Source organism: Nesoenas mayeri (genome assembly GCF_963082525.1).
Source record: "Nesoenas mayeri genome assembly, chromosome: 1".
NCBI classification, from domain to species: Eukaryota; Metazoa; Chordata; class Aves; order Columbiformes; family Columbidae; genus Nesoenas; species Nesoenas mayeri.
In genome coordinates this window covers 49683238-49703332 of record NC_137541.1, presented here as the reverse complement: position 1 = coordinate 49703332, position 20095 = coordinate 49683238, and the positions used below count along the sequence as shown (strand labels likewise).

The window sequence follows — 20095 nt, the reverse complement described above, 5'->3', positions numbered from 1 at the left end:
GTTAGGCTGCTTGCTTATTTTCATATTCATTAGAAATGGGAGGTTGCATAAGGAGCCCTGCTGAGCTTCAAGATATAAAAGCAACTTCGGGTTCCCCCTTTCAAGACAAGACAAATCAAAGGTTCAGAGGCAAAACAGCCCCTTGAGCTCTGAACGTCTTTCCCTCCCTCTTTCCTTCCCTCCCATCCACTCGCCCACTCTCCCTCCCTCCCCTGCTCACAGTCCAGCCTCTGTCTAGGGAAGAGGCTCTCAAGCAGCCTTAGATGATTATGGATTTTCTGAGCGAGAAGTTTGCCCTGAAGAGCCAGCCGAGCAAGAACAGTGACTTTTACATGGGAGCAGGAGGCACTTTGGAGCACGTTATGGAAACTTTGGACAATGAGTCCTTTTATAGCAAAACGTCAGGCAGCAAATGCGTGCAGGCCTTCAACCCTCTCCAAAGGGCTGAGCATCATGTGAGGCTGGAGAGGACATCACCCTGCCAGGACAACAACGGTGAGTTACCATCCCAGGGTTATTCCTGCTCCTGCGCTTTGCCCTCTCTGGAGATGAACACGGGAGGTTAGGGTTTTTCTTGCACGGGGAGACCAAAGGCAACTGCACAGCCTTTGGGTGCTGGCATGTGAGGGGCTGTCAGGTAGCAGTAAATAATAATAATAATACTAATAATAATAGCAACAGCAACCATAATAGTAGCAGTAGTAGTAACGGGAAAAGATGATCGCCTACTTCGAATTGCACTTTTCCTTCTAGTGCTGCCCCGCCTGCCGGTCCCAAGCCGGTTCCCTCGGCTTGTCCCCGCCGCCACCACGGGAGCGCCGGGGCGCGGAAAGTGCAGGCACAGCCCACCGGGCCCCGGGGAACGAGAGACCGGCAGAGGGGACATCCGCCGCTCAGAGGCGGCCGGGCAAGGGCCGCGGGGTCGGAGCGGCGGCGGCCGAAGGGGCCCGGCGGGTGCGGGAGGACTGTGCTGCGGCCCCCGCCCCGCCGCCGGCCGCCCAGTTCCGCTCCCCGCGGCGCTGAGACTCGGGGCCGGGGTGCGGCGTCCCCCGCTCCGGCTGCGGACAGCGGCGTTTCCAGACAGAAAACTTCTCGGAAAAAGCAGCTCCGGGTGTCGGCGGCCGCGGCACCGCGGGCACGGACGGATCTCGGTGGACGAGGAACCGCTACAGGGTGGGAACGGAAGGTCACTTGGTCATATTTGGGTCTTTCGAACAACGTTCTGCGAGGATAGTATATATATATATTTTTTTTCTGTGTTACTGAATAATGCATAATAGCGATTCTTCATACTGACTGAAAACGACTTAGATAATTCAAGCTACAGTGTCAAATATTTTTTTATTATTTTTCTAGCTAAGCGGCAAGGATAATGTGGAATGTTTTATTTTGGAGACAGTTAAAATTTTGCCCATTGTTCCAACATGATGTAAGTCACGTATTGAAAAAAAATAATAAAAATTTTTTTACTAGCAGAATCGGAAAACGTGGTTAAGATCATCTGCAATAATTAGACCAACTATATCTTAGATTATTTGACTTCATGTAGGCATTGAAGTATTTTTTTGAGAACAACCTTTTTTTTTTTTTTTTTGTATGAAACAGTTTGACGAAATAATGGCATATTTCTTCAAGTGCAACTTAAAAATACCTACGGAAAATTGATTTATACATTGAAGTTTTTCTTAATTATCTCATTTAATGTGTGCCTTGGGGGCTTTGAGGCATTTTCTATCTATGTATGGTTTGATGGTAAGTATCTACAAATTGTATTTGGTTAGAACCAGCTTGGACTGAAAGAAATTACTGAGAAAGTGAGAAAATCCCACAGCAAGCCTCTTATCTTATGTTACATGCGATCTTTGTAGATTTCAATTTCCGTCGAGTTTTAAACTTTTTTTCGCGTGTTTCTAAGAGAAAGAAAAAGCGCCTTTTCGAATCCTGTACCTTATCGCATGACTTTTTTTTTTTTTTTTTTAAAGTGATGTGAGATATGTAAATAGAGAAAAAATAAGAAATGTTTTCATTTCTTATTAAGAAGCTACAGAAGAATATTTCTTATCTCTGCCACTCAGATTTTACCTTAAGACAAATAGTTCCTGCAATCCTTATACAAAGTGTATGAAAAGATCTCCTTTATTAAGTTAACATTTTGCAGAAACTCTCTGCATTTTGTAACCATAACAAACTTAATTGGAACCAATTCCACTTTAGAAATCCAAGAGAAGGTATATGGAATCTGTTGAGTTTGTAAAGTGAAGTTAATTTTCGGTTTCATTTGCCTCTTGATTTGTCAGTTTACTGCTATTTAGTTTACTTCACAGCTATTTTGCATTTTCATAGAAACTGAGTTTTTTACATATGCTTCCAACTTTAAATGCATGTTTGTCAATAGCTTTATGCCACTTATAAAAAATCTGGTTTGCGCTAAGATTCCTTATCTATGCAACTCTAGTTAAAGCTGATTTCATGGATTATTAACTGCTTTAGTGTCAGCGTAAAAATATTCAACTACTCCCATGCAGTCTCCTTACACTGAAATATTTTATATTATATTTTCAGAAACAATTCTCTGTTAAAATTCAATGTGTTTTAGTACTTTGTCTGTGGTTAATATCACCAATTTGTCTTCCACAATCTCACATAGGAATACACCACCACATAGAATCTGGTTCCTTGTGAAACTGTTTTATATGAACTCTTGAATCTAATACCCCGCAGCCTTTAACCACTTATTTCCCTCCCCTACCTCGTGTACAGTGAACTATGGGATTACTAAAGTGGAAGGACAGCCCCTTCACACAGAGCTGAACAGGCCCATGGACAATTGCAACAATCTCAGGATGTCTCCAGTGAAAGGGATGCAGGAGAAGGGGGAACTGGACGAACTTGGTGATAAGTGTGACAGTAATGTCTCCAGCAGCAAGAAGAGGAGACACAGAACAACTTTCACCAGTTTGCAGCTGGAGGAACTGGAGAAAGTGTTCCAGAAAACTCACTACCCTGATGTCTATGTAAGAGAACAGCTAGCTCTGAGAACAGAGCTTACTGAGGCCAGAGTCCAGGTAGGAACCAAAACTCAGCATTTCCATGACAAGTTGTGCATTGTAGGAACTGGTAAATGACGCTCTTGGGGATTGTACAAACGCTTGTAAAGCTAAAGTAAATAGCTTGTTTTGCTTTATTTCTTTATGGATCTGAGCTGTTATGCTGCAGTACTAAAATGACTTGTTAGTTTTTTTAATAGCTTGTGGTGCTGTTCTAGAACCTTGTTTAAAGGATGAGAAAACAACATCAATAGTAAAGCAATCTTGATCTCTGGTAGCCCTGTTTTACTATCAGAATTCCAGGCAGTGAATACATAAAATGTTACATGTAAAAATCCCATTAAAAATATGTTGCATGCAGTTCAAACCTATGACAGTGCAGAACTCAGCCGCAGAAGATTGTGTGTGTATTATGGCATGAAAAGTACAATCCAAAAACTAATCAAATTCCTTGTTTAGATCCAAAGAGTGTGCAGAGAAACTGCCCATACATACATGTGCATAAATATACATACAAACGCATGTGTGTATGCGCTTGTGTCTGTGCAGGCCAAGGAGATAATCCTTTCATGTCTGTTGTATGGAATGAGCTTAAACATCTTAACGTTGGGAAGTACATTGGCTGTTTTTTAAACCCACATAACTGATGGATAATGTTATTCAAATTTTTGAAATGAAACTTACTGTTGACCACTTAGTGCGATATTTGAGTATCTCAATTGCGTACAAAGTTGATTCATTCAGTATGTGCTTATACAGTATTCTCAACAATATTTATGGCTTTGGATGTGTAATGGTGAGAAAAAAAAGTTAAATATTCAGGAAATGCAGCTCTTCCCCTGTTCAGACATCTTCCCTTACAAAAGGATGTGAGATGCATTTTGTGAGTTATCCTAATTTTAGAGATCTTCCCCACTCTGGTAATACTCATGATTTCAATATAGGGAATAGCAGTCCTGTTGATTCTTACAGACTGGGACTAATTTTTTAATTTAATGACTTGAATATGATAACAACTTCACAACTTGTAATTAAACACATACTCACACATGCATATGAAGAAATAGACGTCAGTGCACATACATACAACTGAAATTAAACCAGGATCGCTTTCAGAAATGAACTCAGCTAGTTATTTCTATAAAGGAGTGTTCTTTTCGTGTTTATTCAACCAGAGAGCATACTCACTGTTGTCATTGGGAAATAGAGTCTAAAATTATGTGTCGGTTGCATCAATACGATATCAGTGAAACCGATGGAATTTAGTTTGGTGGCGTTTAACTCTCAAGGCTCTGTGCAATCCTCTACCTCTGAATTTGGGACAGGTTTCCATGTATGATTTCAATTCACTAGGATTTAGTCTCAACTTAAAAAAAAAAAGCTTGCATAATGTTAAAAAATGTTCTCACAACTGCACAGTTCCGGAATAATGAGAACTACCCTACTAATAAATTAAGAGGCAGGACAGAGCGGGGGGACTGAGGCTAAAATATGTCAACTGACTTTTTTATCACATTTTTTTCTAAGTTTTAGAAGCTTCATGTGGTAAAAGTATTAAAAATAAGAGACTAAGTGTGAAAACATATATGTCTGCACCAGACTTTCACAGAATATGTATTTCTGTTTTATTTAAACATGTTCTCCGCTTTCTGAAAAGATAACCAATCTTTGCATTTCTCATACTCTAAATATGAAAGGAAATGGTGATCACTTTTATCCAGAGTAGCAACAGTATTCCATCACAAGATTAAGCAATTTAAAAGGCCTTACATCATTAGAGGCAAGCATCTGGCAATTCAAGGATAACAAGCAGCAGATTTTTATATTGCTTTGTGGAGGCAAATGGTTACTTTATCTCTGCCAAGAGTCAGTTTCTAGTAAAGTGATGTAAACAGAAACATTTTGAGGGATTGTCAAAGGAAAAAAAATGTGTGCTTTTTTTTTTCATTTAGTTACTATAAATTCAAGCAAATTGTTTGATTTAGTTTAGCAGAGTGATCAGCTGGATACCTTACCCACATTTTCCTTCACCGCCATTTCATCAAGATCCAATTTAATATTTGTCCTGCATACATGCAGAGAGAGCCAACCTGAACCTAATTTATCTAAGTTGTTCTCTTTCCTGCTGCATGTCAGTGAAGTAATTGGCACCCATTTTAAGGAGACTGTCAAGGCCTTTTTTCAATGAAAGAGCCTCATTACTAAATTCCCTTAGCGTGTTCTTGATGCCTCCTGTGGAGACAGGAGAATTTTTTTTTCCTTTTCTTTTTTTTTGTTGAGCCTCAGGCATCACAAATAATACAAATTTACCAACATGGTCCCTAACAATATGTACTCAGCAGTTACATGCATGAGCCTTGCTTTGATTGCTGAGTACATTTTAAAAGGTTGCACACACTAAATTTGCAACAAGTCCTTGGGAATTAAAATAAGCAAAATTATGTCCTGGTTGCCTAAGCAGCATCAAAGGATAGTTGAGTTTTCCAAAGATCAAGGCAAAAACTGAATTATAAAACAAAGCATTATTTTAAATATCCCACCTTCAGGGATCAGAAAATATCCCTCAAAATGGGATTCACAGACAGTGTCTATATATAAAAATTCCACTCATGTATGTATCTATCCAAATGGATTAATGATCAGTTTATCAGGAAGACGAACTAATGGCATTGTTTCCATTAAAAAAAACAAAACAGTTCTGCTAGTAGTGTGGCTTCTTCAAAAAGAGTCAGAATGAATTTGCTCATAGCTGAACAATAAAGACTTAGTTGGATAATATTACTTTTATAAAGAAATAGTTACTTTTCTTAGCAATCCCTCTAATTCCCTTAGCCAGTCCAAACAAAAGTGTTTGAAAGAATTTTTTTTTTTAAGACCACAAGACAATGAAAGATATCAGTCACAGCAAGAAATATGCATATAATAGGTTTTGAGATAACACCCAACACTCAAAATATTACCAAACAGTCCATATTTTCTTTAAGCATAAGGAAAATAGCTTTCAGTTGACAGGAAGGCATTGTTTCAGGTTTAAATTATTTCATAGTTCGAATGTAAAGTACCATTCTTTAGTTTTCCACTTTCAGAAATGTACGTATCACCCAAGACAAATGTGAAAAAGTGTCAAAATAGTTTTAAAACTGTCTGTGACCTCAGGATTTTTTGTTATCTTCCTGCCCTATAGCATTTTTTTCTGTAGCACAGACTAATGTCCTAGTGCCAGCTTTTCCTGCCTTTTCATTACTGCATTTGACAAAGATTATGTATACCTCTAGGAGGCAAAACCATAAGTAGTTATATCAAGTCAGTGGGCATGTAAAATTAAGAGAAAGTTTCTTTATAATTTAACTTGCTGCTACTTGGTGATTTTCCTCTACAGAACTAACCTCTGTCAAAATTAGCGCTGCATGACAGACTCGACTGTACTTTCCTCTGCCTTTCTTTTTAAGACAGTAGAAAGGAAATAATATGTACTTCTAAAATAGCCAGAAATAACTTAAACAGGTCTGTCACTGAGAAGATTGAAATTGCAATTATGAATCCTCAGACTGAGAACTTCCCTTTCTTAGATAGACAGAAATTTTCAAAGCTGCTGTCTAAAATCTCTTGGCTTTTCCCTAAAATTCTTTGCACAATATGTAATTGACTTTATCTTGATGATTTTTTCCTCATATACTGTAGGTTTGGTTCCAGAATCGAAGAGCAAAATGGAGGAAAAGAGAACGCTATGGTCAGATCCAGCAAGCTAAGAGCCATTTTGCTGCCACCTATGATATATCTGTTCTTCCAAGGACTGATAGCTACCCTCAGGTATGGTAAAGACCAAGTAGCACTTTGATTCTACATTTACCTTCTATTCCATCCTTTAGGCACACACATGCACAGAAGATGCATGAAGACTTCCCTGTGTTTAGCTTTCTGTATTCTTTAGACACGTCAAAAGGACCTGCCACTGTGAACAGCAGTTCTGACACCCAATATCAATAACTAACCCTTAAAATACAAGCATTTTTTAACAATCTTAGGACCAGCAGAGTTTTGTGTAAGTTATGTACTGAGAATGGCAGGCAATATGGTTGTGCAATGAAGTCTTCTGCATATAAAATTATGTGGCGATTTGAATCACTTCTCTAGGTCCATACAGAATTTCTGGATGACATCTAGACCAATTGAGATTGACAGGAATCATGTAATTCTATATAATAAGGTCAGAATGTCACTTCTGGGATATTTATATTCACAGGCACAACTATCTTAACAACTCTGGTCTTATATGCTTGGGTAAGATGAAGCGTAAACTATGAGATTCATAGGTGACTTCCTTCTGACGTATTAAACATGAATCATTTTTTTACAGACCTCAATAGGCCATTGAATGCAACAAATCTTTTACTGGCATGAAACCATATTATGGTCATGAATCAGAATTGAAAGTGTATGACTGAAAGAGGGAGGCAGGAGCTCTCTCAGGCACTGGTAGTTTAATTTTTTTTTCTATTTCAGTTCTCTGTTAGCATGTAGTAAGGTACTACTGTGTAATAAGATCAGAATCTTCTGTTTCTGTTCTTCAGTCCTTTGGTTTATTGCCTTGCCTTGCTCTCTGCTATTGTTTTTCTGCTTGCTTGTTTGAGTACATCAAATACTTGCATTCTGAAGCCATTGTTTTTCATGTCTCTAACTTCCTATTGCTTTTACCACATAATTAAAAAAAAAAAAAAAAAGAGAAAGCATTATACTAAGCAAAAATCTTGTATGGGTCCCTTTGGCAGTCCTTCCACTGCTGGTATCCTGACGCTGTTCTAGTTCTTTAGGCAGCCAGGTCTCTGCCAGCTTTAGAAATATACTCATATTCTCTGTGGCCTTGCTTTGGTCATGCTCTACACTGGCTGAATGTGATTAGCGTTGAACCAGAGGCCTTGGGCATATGTCTTATCTACTCAGTTTAAAGCACTTTACATCAGGGGATGGCATTGTTATTAGGCTTGATGCCTGGACCAGGGCTGGTTTGTGTTCCAGCAGCTCACGGGCATAACCGTTTTGGACCTGACGGCACGTATCAGTCTCCCTGTTTTTATTTTAAAATGTAGTAGTGGAGTAGCACAAATTATATCAGAAACCACTACATGATACACTCTGTCTTTAAGCAGGAGGACATAATACTTGTTTGAGATGAATGTAAGTGGAGGTGTGCAAAAAGACCTTAAGCACTCCTGGGCAGATTCATCAAGACATAGATGTGCAGTGACTCACAGATCTCACTCAAGGTGTTAAAATATCTTTTGAAGGTTTTTCTAACTCATCTGTAGTGTCACAACAAGTGATACAAGGAACAATACCTAAGATTTGGGCTTGTACCCCTGACTGAATTCTCTAGACTAAAATTTGCATCTCCAAGCTCATTTTATATTTTTAGTAGGACTTCTAGAAATTTTCCCAATTGACAGAAGTTTCATTAGCATAAGATAATCCAATAATGCACGTCATTGGTGATCACTTAAAATGATTGTCCTAAAATTAATGTTTATTAAAATGAAACGCTTTTGAAGTATATGAGAATATTATCCACAAACATCCAAAACCAATTAAATATCTATTCTGTACTATCAGATTGTTAAAAAGATGAGTAATTTCACTGCATTTCTATTTATAAATTTGTTAAAAAAGCATTTTTCCTAGGCTGATGACACAACTAAGTTTCAGCCTGGCAAATTTTTTCTGTCATTAATTTGTAAGTTTTTAAACACAGGAGATGGAAATGTTAGTACAATAATGTTAAATAAATCATCTCTAAAATGCATAGAAATATAATATGCATACTCATTCATAAGCACAAATATATTGTACTCACCTACAAACCCAGACTAAAGTACTAGAGGGAAGCAGACAGGCACAAATACTTAATTGAGTCTGGTCACCTGCACAAGTAAGTTATGTTGTACTGTGCTGTACTTCATGAACAGGAGCAAGGAGCTACATGAAAGTGTGAGTCCACTTTACATTCACTATTTCAGTTGAGTGTTCACATCAGTTGTTTGGCAACATGATAAAAACAAGATATGTTACTCCTCAGTGAAGAAGGTGGCTACTTGGCTGTGTACTGGAATAGGAATAGGTGTTCAGGCAGTTATCATACAACAGTTAATGCCAGCTCACATTCTTGCTAACCTGGTGGTAATTCTTAATGTTTTCACATTCTTAAATCCTCATCTTCAATAAAATCTTGTGTGTATCATATACATAACATATCCAGTGAGAATGCTTGAGAAAACAAAAATCTGTATTAAAGCCAAAATCACCAGTAACTTTACTACATTTGAATTTTTTGAACTAGATATCTATTTATAAGTTTGTCACTTACAGAAAATAAATATAGAGTGCATGACTTGCTATAAACTCATTAATCTATCCTACAGTTCAAGGAGAGATATTTAAAATTGTGATCTTCATGTTTGCTTTTAGTGTTATAGATTGATTTCTGAAAACAATTATATTATTTCAGTACAGTTAATGCAAGAAAAGAAATTACACATACTTTTTTTCCCCCCTTTTTTTTTTCTTATTTTTTTCCTGTGTACAAGCACTCTCATTGTGACATTGACACCACTAAATGTTAGACAGGCTTTGACATACTTTTGAATAACTAATTTTTCTTGGGGATTGTGGAACACAGAATACAAGAGCTTGTTTATGAAGCCTTTATTCATATGGGGGAAAACAGACTGTTGCTGGCAAGAAGTATAGGACAATGTCAGAAAAAGGGTAAAATCAAGCTGAGATATTTACTGCTGTATGGCAGAAGAAACAGGAACAAATGCGAATTTCTGGTGTGCATTATATGAATTTACAGTGTGAAGATTTCTGTTTTGAGCCCCACCACAGATATGTTCCCAAAACAGGCTTGCATTCCAGCAGAAACATCAGCCTCTTTTGCAGTCAATAGAGGGTGTGGAGATCCCTGCTTAGTCTCCTTACCAATTATCTTCATCCAATACAAATTAAGAATGTGATGCTGTTCAGCATTTTGTGACATTATAAACCTGAAAGGTTTTCCTGTGAGGAAATTATCTTTTCAACTTATTTCTGATAGAAGGTTGGCTCTGAGTCAGAGAATGGTTGAGATTAGAAAGGGACCTTTGGAGATGGTCTGGTCCAACCACCATTTCTACAATCCAGTCTAATTTTGCTATTAAAGTACACATTTTAATCTTCAAAATACTAATAAACAATTTAATGTTTTTTTTTAATATATATATATAAAATAATTTTTTGTTTTGCTAATTCAGTCTAACCTTAATTATTTTTACAGTATGTTGATTTTAGATGTTGCTTATTGTGCAAAATACTTGCTCAGTTGGCTGCCAAGAAGCTCAGTATCTCAAATACTGCTCAAATTCTGCACACATATATCTTCCATTAATTATACTGGCAACACCTGGATTGCAGAGAAGAACAGTTAGTACAATACTCCAGGACAATCATCTGTTATTCACATGTTTTTTCTAGGTTTAAAGATTAAAAATACCACAGAGCTGTCAAGTTTTCACTCAGATGAAATATTTTTCAACAGTGTTATGCTAAAAATCAGATTTTATTAGAAAAATGTTATACACAGTATCTTTCAGTCATTTCAGTAAAAGGTTTCAGTTTCATTAGTTTCAGTATTTCAGCTTCAAGTTTCTCTTGCAGATGCAACACACTGTGGTCTAAGAAATCTTAAGTGCAGTAAGAAAACAAATCACTGGTTAAAACTCTTACCCTAGACACTTTGAGCCTCGTTAAGCAGCAATATTCTGCTGATGGTATGAGAGTGAAGAGGCAGCATCATAAAATGAATGAGGAAATGACTGCAGATTCACTTCATGGGGATGTTTACTTCAACTCACCTAAGTAAATGTCAGTGAACAAGCAATATTTGGTTTGGTCACCTAAATATAGTGCTGTTTAAGATGTCTCGGCATATCTGAGGCACTGTTACGGTGCTGATGAACAGGACTTACCAGAAGAATGTACCCTTTGGAGAGGCAGCTGGTGGTCAGAGAGATATTAGACACCTTTGTTTAGCAAACTTAATTAAAGGGACTTTTATGCCCGAGATAGGGACCCTGTCAAGTTGGCAAAAATCTGGCCAATTAAGTTTTCTCTTCCTCAAGTATAAGGTATAAAATAGGTGAGAAGATCTCTGAAAGCGTATTTTTCTCTCTGATGCCTGGTTCAGCTGCAGATATCTACAATGCTCTTAGGTGGATCTGTCTGTGTTGGGAGAGGAACAATAAAAAGTCTTGCTTAGCCTTGTTATTATCTTACCATATTTGTCGCTACTTGACTACTTTGCTGTCCTCTGCCTAGTGAGAAAGGGTACAAAGGGTACTTGATTTAAAGTTTCAGATTGAGAAGTAGCAAAGGACAAAAAATTTCAGACAAACTTTTTGTTTCCTCCTTTTTATTTCCTCCACACACGAGGGTGAAATTTGATCAAAAGCCTGCACTACTAACACATGGGCCTCTAGCTTTCCCTGTATGAGTTAAACTTATAAAGATGTCATCTTTACACATGTGAGTGCATCAGTATGTAAATAAACATTCAATTATCATTGAAAAGCAGATATAAGGGGCAAAGATTTTCCCCACCTAGTCTCTTTCCATACTTTCCATCTTCTTGCTTGCTCTTTGAGTCTAGTTCATTTGTTGTCATTGTCTTTTAAGTTCTTTTGAAAGGCTTTATCCTGTCATGCAATTATACTTTCCTTGTTACCACCATGGGTGAAATGTGTTGCTTACCTCTCTTATTTACTTGTAAATTCAGGCAAGAGCTGGACAGAACTGTTCTGTTTTGGTTTTTTTTTGGTGGAAAACCTAGCCTAGTGCAGGTGGGAATCCCAAGGAAACAAAAGCATTTCAAAAGTCTGAGTACTGGAATGATACAGAAGGTGTAGAAAGAAGGGAGAATGTTGAAATCTCAACAATAGAAGGAAGAGGCTGAAGTTTATATTGCATGCACCAGACTGATAAATCAAATTAAACATGTTGAGCAGCATGGTATCTCATGATTTTTTTGGCAATCAAAGAGTGTAAAAGTGGTATCAGTGTACATGTGTTATATACTAAAACCTTGGATCATCATTATGGTTCTGCTCGAGCCATAGTACATATGGATAATTCTCATTAGCAATAATCAAAGTTACATGCTCCAATTAAATCTTTCATATGGCATATATTAGACACCACATGCTATATGACTTTAAAATTCTTTTAACTGTAGTAGACATATAAATGACACTTAATCACAATACTTCATTAAGGCTCTGGGTAAATTAATTAAGTAGGAGTAGATGTGGTAGACATATCTGAGCTAGCTTCAAAGAAACTTTATCATATACTCATGTTGTCTAGCTGTGACAGCATGGAGCTCAGGCTAGGCCACCACCTGGATGGTACATTGCTTGCTGCATATATGCTGACTGCTGCACTGCTGTGGCTGATCTTCCAACAAGAGCAACATTTCTAATCTTTTTGGGTGGTGTCTGTTCCACACAAAGTATTTTGTGCACTGCATTTTAATTTTTTTTGGTTCTAAACCATCACTCTATGTGGTCCTCACGGACTCAACACTCTGTTGTTGCTTTCTTTTTTTTTGTGAAACATGGATTTAAGTCTGTGAGTGACTTTAGCTGGGGCTTAATTATAAGTCAAATTCACTTTTTCTGAGATAGAAGCTTCTTTTTAACAGCATTTTTCAAGGTACGAAATATTGTATTTAAGTATATCATAGACACGAAACATAACTGGCCTGGAGATTGAAGTAGGGAGAAGTCACAGTTCTTTTACAAAACATCCTATGCAAGAATGAAAGCTTGATGACTTTTCGAATTGTGTTAATTTGCACCTTAGCAAACTTGTTAAGCATGGAATAAAATGAAAAGATTTTTCTTTTGTTCACCATCTGCAAGACCTAAGTGGTGTCTGAATGGGTCTGTCACATATTTTAGATTTGCAGCATTAAGCCAATCACTACCAAGTGCCAGCTTGCATTTTATGGACGTATCTGCAAATGGTGTGTTGCAGCTCTCTCATACGTACCTGAACACAGTGTGGTACAGATGATCTTCACATGTTCATTAGGTCCAGAAGATCCTATAAAATGATAAATCACACCAAGAACTATTCTATCTAGATATAAAGGAAAAAGTACAGTAAGAGTCGTAAAACCTTGGAACAAGTTGGTCATAGAAGTTGTAGAATCTCTGTACTGGAGCTACTCAAAACTTGACTGGGTTGAGTAACCTGATCTAAATTCAAAGTTAGCTGTGAACAAGGGTTTGGAATAATAATCCCAGAGATTGTTTTCAGTTTAAATTATTCTGAGAATCTATGAACCCGCAAAGTCAGGAAGTAGAGGCAAATCTCTTAAGAGGCCTCCAGAAAAAAAAAAAAAATAAAACACCAACAAAAAAACAAAACAAAACAAAACAAAATCCAAACCAACAAAAAACAAACAACAAACCCAAACCACTGTGGTAAGTGACAGACCAAATTAATTGTACTGATGGATTAGGAACAGCCTACAGATCATGAGTCATAAACTAGCAGTTTGGAGCAGTTTAACAGCTATTGCACGTAAACTGCCTAAAGTAGCTCCTTGTGCAAGCACAGTTTTCATGTTTTCTGGTGGTACAAGGATTGTTGCTTCACACAAAGAGAGAAATGACAAAAATTTAGCAAATCAGTCTCTTGCTTTGGCATTCAAATGTTTTCTATAATTAGGTAAATTCTTAACTTTTCAGTTGGTGCTACCTTTTTCTCCCTTGCAATGCCCAGAACATCCTGAAAGTAGAGTCAACATGTCGTTTCTAAGTGCTTACTGGAGTGATTATAATAGCATATAACATAACGTAACGTAACGTAACGTAACGTAACGTAACGTAACGTAACGTAACATAACATAACATAACATAACATAACATAACATAACATAACATAACATAACATAACATAACATATATGCTGTATTATAATAACAACAATAATAACTTATTACTTCATATCTAGAGATCTTAAGAGAGATTATAATTTTGTTTCCCATGTGAAGCACTAAAACACATGTCCACTCAAATAGAATCTGTGTGTGTTGATATGTGCGTCTGTTGGAAACAGGCTCCAGTCTGGATAGGCACATGACTCAAATAGCACGAGTCGAGACATTAGATGGTGGGAGGACCAAAGCTGGGTAAGTGATAGTAAAACTCTGATAAATTGGAGACGTGAGTTTATGTGAGTTCTCCAGGTGCTATGTAAGAAGACTGAAGCTCCAGGAGCTTAAAATTTTAACAGAAAAAAAGCAATGACACCAAGCGGGATGACCTCAGCTAATTTTCCTCTGCAGTGTCAAGCAGAAGGTCATATGTTTAGGAAATGATATCATAACCATGTTAACAGCCATAACTCTCCAGTTATATTCTTGTCACAGCTATGAAATCCTACTTCTTTTTTTTTTTTTTTTTTTTTTTCTATTGGGAAGGGTGGTGTGTGTGCACGGGTGTGTATAAAACATACAGTAGGTAAATATGTTGAAGGGCTCTGGTAATTTCATGGTAACCACAAGAGCAAAGCTCAAGTTGTTTGTGATGTTAACAGAAACCAGAGATGTGCTGTATGTATAGCCTCATTCACAGTCTCTGAATTGCCTTTTATATAGTTCATGGATCACACAAGAGTTTAAGAGGAAAAATATTTTCTTTAAATTCATATACATAATGTCCCTTTTCCTTCCAACATACCAGAAGAAGGTCTGATAATTTTGACTTATTGTAAAACATTACTGTATTTATTTTTAATATGGGAATACCTTCTGCACCTAAATTTCACTCTAAGATATTTATGTTGTAAATCCTTGCTGATAAATGAAAATCTAATATCCAAAGTGAAGTCACTCAACCAACTAAAATGAACAGAAAATTGATATGACTGAAACATTATTTTGAAAAACATAACTGTCTCATGAGAGAAGATGTAAAACTTTCCTAGCATCTTGTGGCATTTCTGAAGTTAAGTTTACTAATTTGGATTCCTTCCTCTAAGGAAGAAGACTAGAGCACCCCTTTGAAAAATTAGGAATGAATAGCTTGTTCATATTTTTATTTAACAAGACATTGGTATATTTTAGGATTTGCAGCTGAATTCTGTTCTCATTTACACCTGTGTAATCTCATTAGATTTAAATTGGAAGAGATTAATCTAGGATAAAAATATCAGGAAAATTGGTAGTGCTAAACTTAGTTTACTGCAAACCAAGCTAATAGAAATATGGAAGGAGTGATACCTCCAGACCACATAGGTTATTGGGCACTTTCAAACTGAACCTCTGAACCTTTTGAAGTCTTCCCATCATGACTGTATTAAAGGCAAAGTTGTGCATGTTCTTATTCAAACAGATTTTTTGGGAAAATTCTTCCCATAATTATATCTGTGCAGGCTGGGTGACTGCAGCATTTGGCATAGAAAGACATCTTAGGAAGTCAGATAAATGAGACTTTGTCGTATGTGAGTTAGCTTTGGAGATCAGGCTCTTCAGAATTAGCTCCTCTTTTAGATGTTGCATAGATGAACCAGTCTCTCCCCAGGCAAATTCATCCTGTTGTGAAGATTCTGAGACTAACCATTTGAACTGGAAATAACATCAAAAAGAATGGTGTGTTGAGTGCATGTGTTTAAAATACATCTTATATTTTTTTTTCCTGGATTCTTTTTTAGCTGTATCATCTCCGTGTTCCAATTCAGTAATGAGTTGTACTAGCAAAATAAACTGAAATGGAACAGTGTGGAAATAGGAATGGGTGACGTGTTTTGTAGGAAGAAAGGGAAAGAAAATCCCAACAGTTGTTTAGTCTGCCACAGCTGCTGCAAGAAATGTATACACAACCATGAAATACAGTAAAGTACAAGTAAAAGGTTCTAGTCTTCCTGAACAACAACAACAACAACAAAAGACAAAAATTTTTGTATAAATGACTGTTTTTCTGATTTTCTCAGTTCATGATTAAGACAGAATGTGTGCAGCTTGGCCTTTCAAGCAAAGTGGAGCTATTATCTCGATATTACAGGCTTTCAGCTGTGATCTTTTCTGCTTCTCTCCTCTGCATTCTAATCACATGCTATGTTGCTCCAAACTCTTTAAGTCTGAGAAGCCAGGAATATAATGAGTCTTAGCGGATGACTTCCCAGCTGCCATGCACTTAACTACCACACATTCCAGCTCTTACAAGGTCCCTTGTTTCCTTCTTGTCATATTCTGTAAATCTGCAGTGGGATCTGAGAAACCTTTCAGGCAATAGGACACTCAAGAATCCCAAGTCATAAGAGATGTACTGCTCTCTTTGGGAATGTTCCATGTTGTTGAATGCAACAAACTTTTTCTAAGCAAGGTGATGGTTCAAATAGGTCCACATATTGTATGTCCTTTAATCCCCAGGTAAGCCACCTGTTTTCTGAAGATCAAAAAAAGTTTGTCTGATAATAAGTCTAAACCAGCTCTGGTAGGCTAATTAAGGTGTAATAAGGCAGCTGAGAATCATGTCAAGCAGTGGAGGGTCTCCCATGGGCTGATGTTTGAGAGTCTTTTAAGAACTGCTGAAGGGAGGAGGGAAAGATGGGAACTGGAAAGCTCTGAAACTCTCACTAGAGTCTCTTTCCTCCTGTAGATCTCAGGAGGCCCACAAGAAGGAGGAAAAACCTTTGATATCCTTCCCCAGACACCTTATTCTCTCCATTACCTCTCAGCAGACCAGCTAAGATATGCAGGAGCAGATGCCTGAGGTGTGCCCAGCTGGCTGTGCATAAGTGTGTGTGTGTGTAAAGGCAAGCTGCATTCATGTGAGTGGGTGTGCAAGTGTGTGTATGACTGTACGCACGCTTGTCTGTGTGAACAAGGAGTTGGGCAGCCCAAGAGTTTGGGGAAACTTGTTGCTACCATAACTTTCCCTCAGCCTTCTGCAGGAAATCAAAATGGAGCATTTACTTGTCCTTTTGTCCTTTTTTTTTTTGCTGCTGGAATTGGCAAGGAGCTCAGATTAGTTTGTCAGCTCCTGATGACTCCTGCCAATATAACTGTTAAAAATATTAATTAAAAAAATGATATTCTAATTATCCTTGTTATCTGCACTAGATCTCAGCTAGATGAGTTCAGAACCATAATTTATCTCTTCAGCTTGTTTGGTGGGTATGTGTTGTTGCAAACTAATAGGACAATGGGAAAAAAAACCCAAACAAACAAAACCCAGCATTAGAAACTTGTTTTCATTCTGTGTGTGTGTGTTTCTGTCATAATTCATTACTTCACTGACCTCAACTTTGACAGAAAAAAAAAAATCACTCATCTAGAGAGATAACCTACATATCTTAAAGCCAAAATTCCCTTGTCCATGGATTTGGAATGTGAAGGCAAAATTAAACCTGAAGTGGGAATTTGGAGTGTTAACCAAAGAGCACTTGTAATTACTCCAGTGTATAGCAGAGAATAAAGATGTGGGCTCAGTCCCAGGGCATCAGATAAATGATATACTGAACATACAACAGATTTTTAGGCTGAAGACAAATTCAGAAAAGTAAAACAGAAAGAAAATGATATCGGTCCTGGTTGAGAAGTTCTGTACTGTGAGTTGGGCTACAAATGTCTTGTGTCATGATGTTGGTACTTAAAAAAAAAAAATAATCAGCATTCAGGAAATAGCTATAAGTAAAAGTGGAGAAGAAATATAAAGCTGTAAAAAAGAATGGTTGATACAAGTGAGAAATGACTGAAGAAGTCAGATTATGTCAGAAAATATATCCATATAGTACTGATAGATAGAGAGTAGAGAGTTTACAAAGACAGAAGAACAGCTGCTGAGTGTGACGTTTGATTAAAGCAAAGTAAATACAGGAGGAATGAAAGAATGCACAGTCTGAGATAATGACAGGAGCTGACTTGTGCTAGGCCTTGAAAATCTTTCCGTCTGTTCATCTAATAACAAATATGTGAAAAATACCTATCCATAAATAGCATCTATACACAGATGATAGGAGAAGGCCTGAGACTCAGAATGAAGCTTTAAGTGACTGCCAAGTATAGAAGGCATTACACATCAAAGCTTGAATACGTGGTTACTCCAGATCTTCAGCAGACATTGCTGGTAACCACAAAGTTTGTCTCCTAGTCTGTCATGCAACGTTTTCCAGGGACACACAGTGCAGCCAGTTAAGGCTGAGAGTGGAAACAGAAAAGCCCTCAAGTATAATTTCATATAAAAACATAATGAAAAGAATTTTTATCTTAAAACCATCTTTGTAACAACTTTGGGGAAAAGCTCTTGGATATTTTATTAACCATGCCCGTACTTTATAGATTCATTCATTTTAAAGTAATTATGCAAGGGTTCTCAATATTTAATTTTACATGTACTTGTTGGGCTTTGCTGCCTGAGAAATCCTGGTTTGTTTTGTTCATCCTTTTACACTGTTTCCTACCATTACACTAAGAAAGAATTCTGATGAGCAGAAGCTTTTATGGTAAAAAGAGCTATGATATTGTACACTCTTTTGACACCTTTTCTTTGAAGTTAGTTGTGTGCTTCTGTTAATTTTACTGACTGGCTGGGCTGATGGCATCCTGAGGCTCAATAGTAAACACTCAGGATAGACCCACAGAGCAAACACATGACAGAGCAAGGGATATGATTCATCAGCCCTTGCTCCTAAGTGAATGATCCAGTGTTCTGACTCACATAACCTCTTCACGGTGTTTTCTAACATGATTGCAGAAAACTAGTTAAGTACTTGTTGCTTGTTTTAGAGGAGAACTAATAAAGGATGTGTTAAGCAAATCAAGAATTTCAGAAAATAAAAGATGAACTATCTATATTTAATCTTATTCCTTTTATATGTTCCAGATTCAGAACAATCTGTGGGCAGGGAATGCGGCTAGTGGTTCTGTGGTTACTTCCTGCATGCTGCCACGAGATACGTCCTCCTGTATGACACCTTATTCCCATTCACCCCGGACAGATTCTGGCTACACAAGCTTTTCAAACCACCAGAATCAGTTCAGCCATGTGCCGCTCAATAATTTTTTCACTGACTCTTTACTTTCTGGGGCAACCAATGGACATGCTTTTGAAACCAAGCCGGAGTTTGAACGGAGGTCCTCCAGCATTGCAGTTCTACGGATGAAAGCCAAAGAGCATGCTGCCAATATTTCCTGGGCCATGTAATATAGCAGCACCCTTTCTTCATCTTTTTTTTTTTTTTTTTTTTTTTTTTAATAGCAAACAGAAAACATTTTTATTTCCCATATTTAAAGGACATAACAATAAGCTGCTGTGTGTGGAATGCTAGAAATCACAATATGCACGATGTCTGCTTAAACAAATGCAACATAATATTTAACAATAAAACAAGAATAAACCAAATAGATTTACCATGCATCAAGCTCAACAAGACCTCTTTGTTTTGGTTTTTATATAGAAATATGTTTTGTTGTACCAGTTGATGAAATATGATTATAGAACCTGCAAAAAAGAATAAAACTATTAAGCAAATATGTCTACTCTATTGGTTTTTAGCAGTCCTGTACACAAAATTAATGTTTTACAAATGAGTACTTCATAAGGGAACAACTCTGTAAAGAAGAATAAATTTATTATACTAAAACCATGAAGTAAATCTCTAAGCACACCACGCAGAGAAGGAAATATATGATCATTTATGTTGTAGGTGGAATTCGTAAACCTAACTCAGCACTGTGCTGCTGCTCTGAGCCAGCCTCTGCTGTTTTGCTAAATGCATGTTGAACTCGTTGGAGTTATATCAATGCACAATTAATGTAATGAGAATAGAAGGTACTCCTTTATTTTATGGACTAGACTATATTTCTATTAAAGATCATGAGATTTTTTGTACCAAACTTACCACTAAAAGTAGTATCATAGTGTTTAATGGAGTTTTCAAAGACATGCACAGATTATGTAAAACAACTAGTGTTACAATGAAAACTTCAAGGCCACTTTGAAACTTAGGTG

General features: G+C 37.2%; 1 protein-coding gene across 1 annotated transcript; it reads left to right on the top strand.

Moving 5' to 3' along the window:
• Window positions 1–263: 263 nt before the first annotated feature.
• ALX1 (ALX homeobox 1) lies at window positions 264–19495 on the top strand (the record flags this gene model as incomplete). The annotated part of the gene is made up of 4 exons (XM_080350691.1): window positions 264–495; window positions 2761–3065; window positions 6729–6857; window positions 18968–19495. 4 exons carry the CDS (start codon window positions 264–266, stop codon window positions 19286–19288), a joined length of 987 nt encoding a protein of 328 aa, XP_080206817.1. The 3' UTR covers window positions 19289–19495.
• Between the last annotated feature and the right edge of the window lie 600 nt (window positions 19496–20095).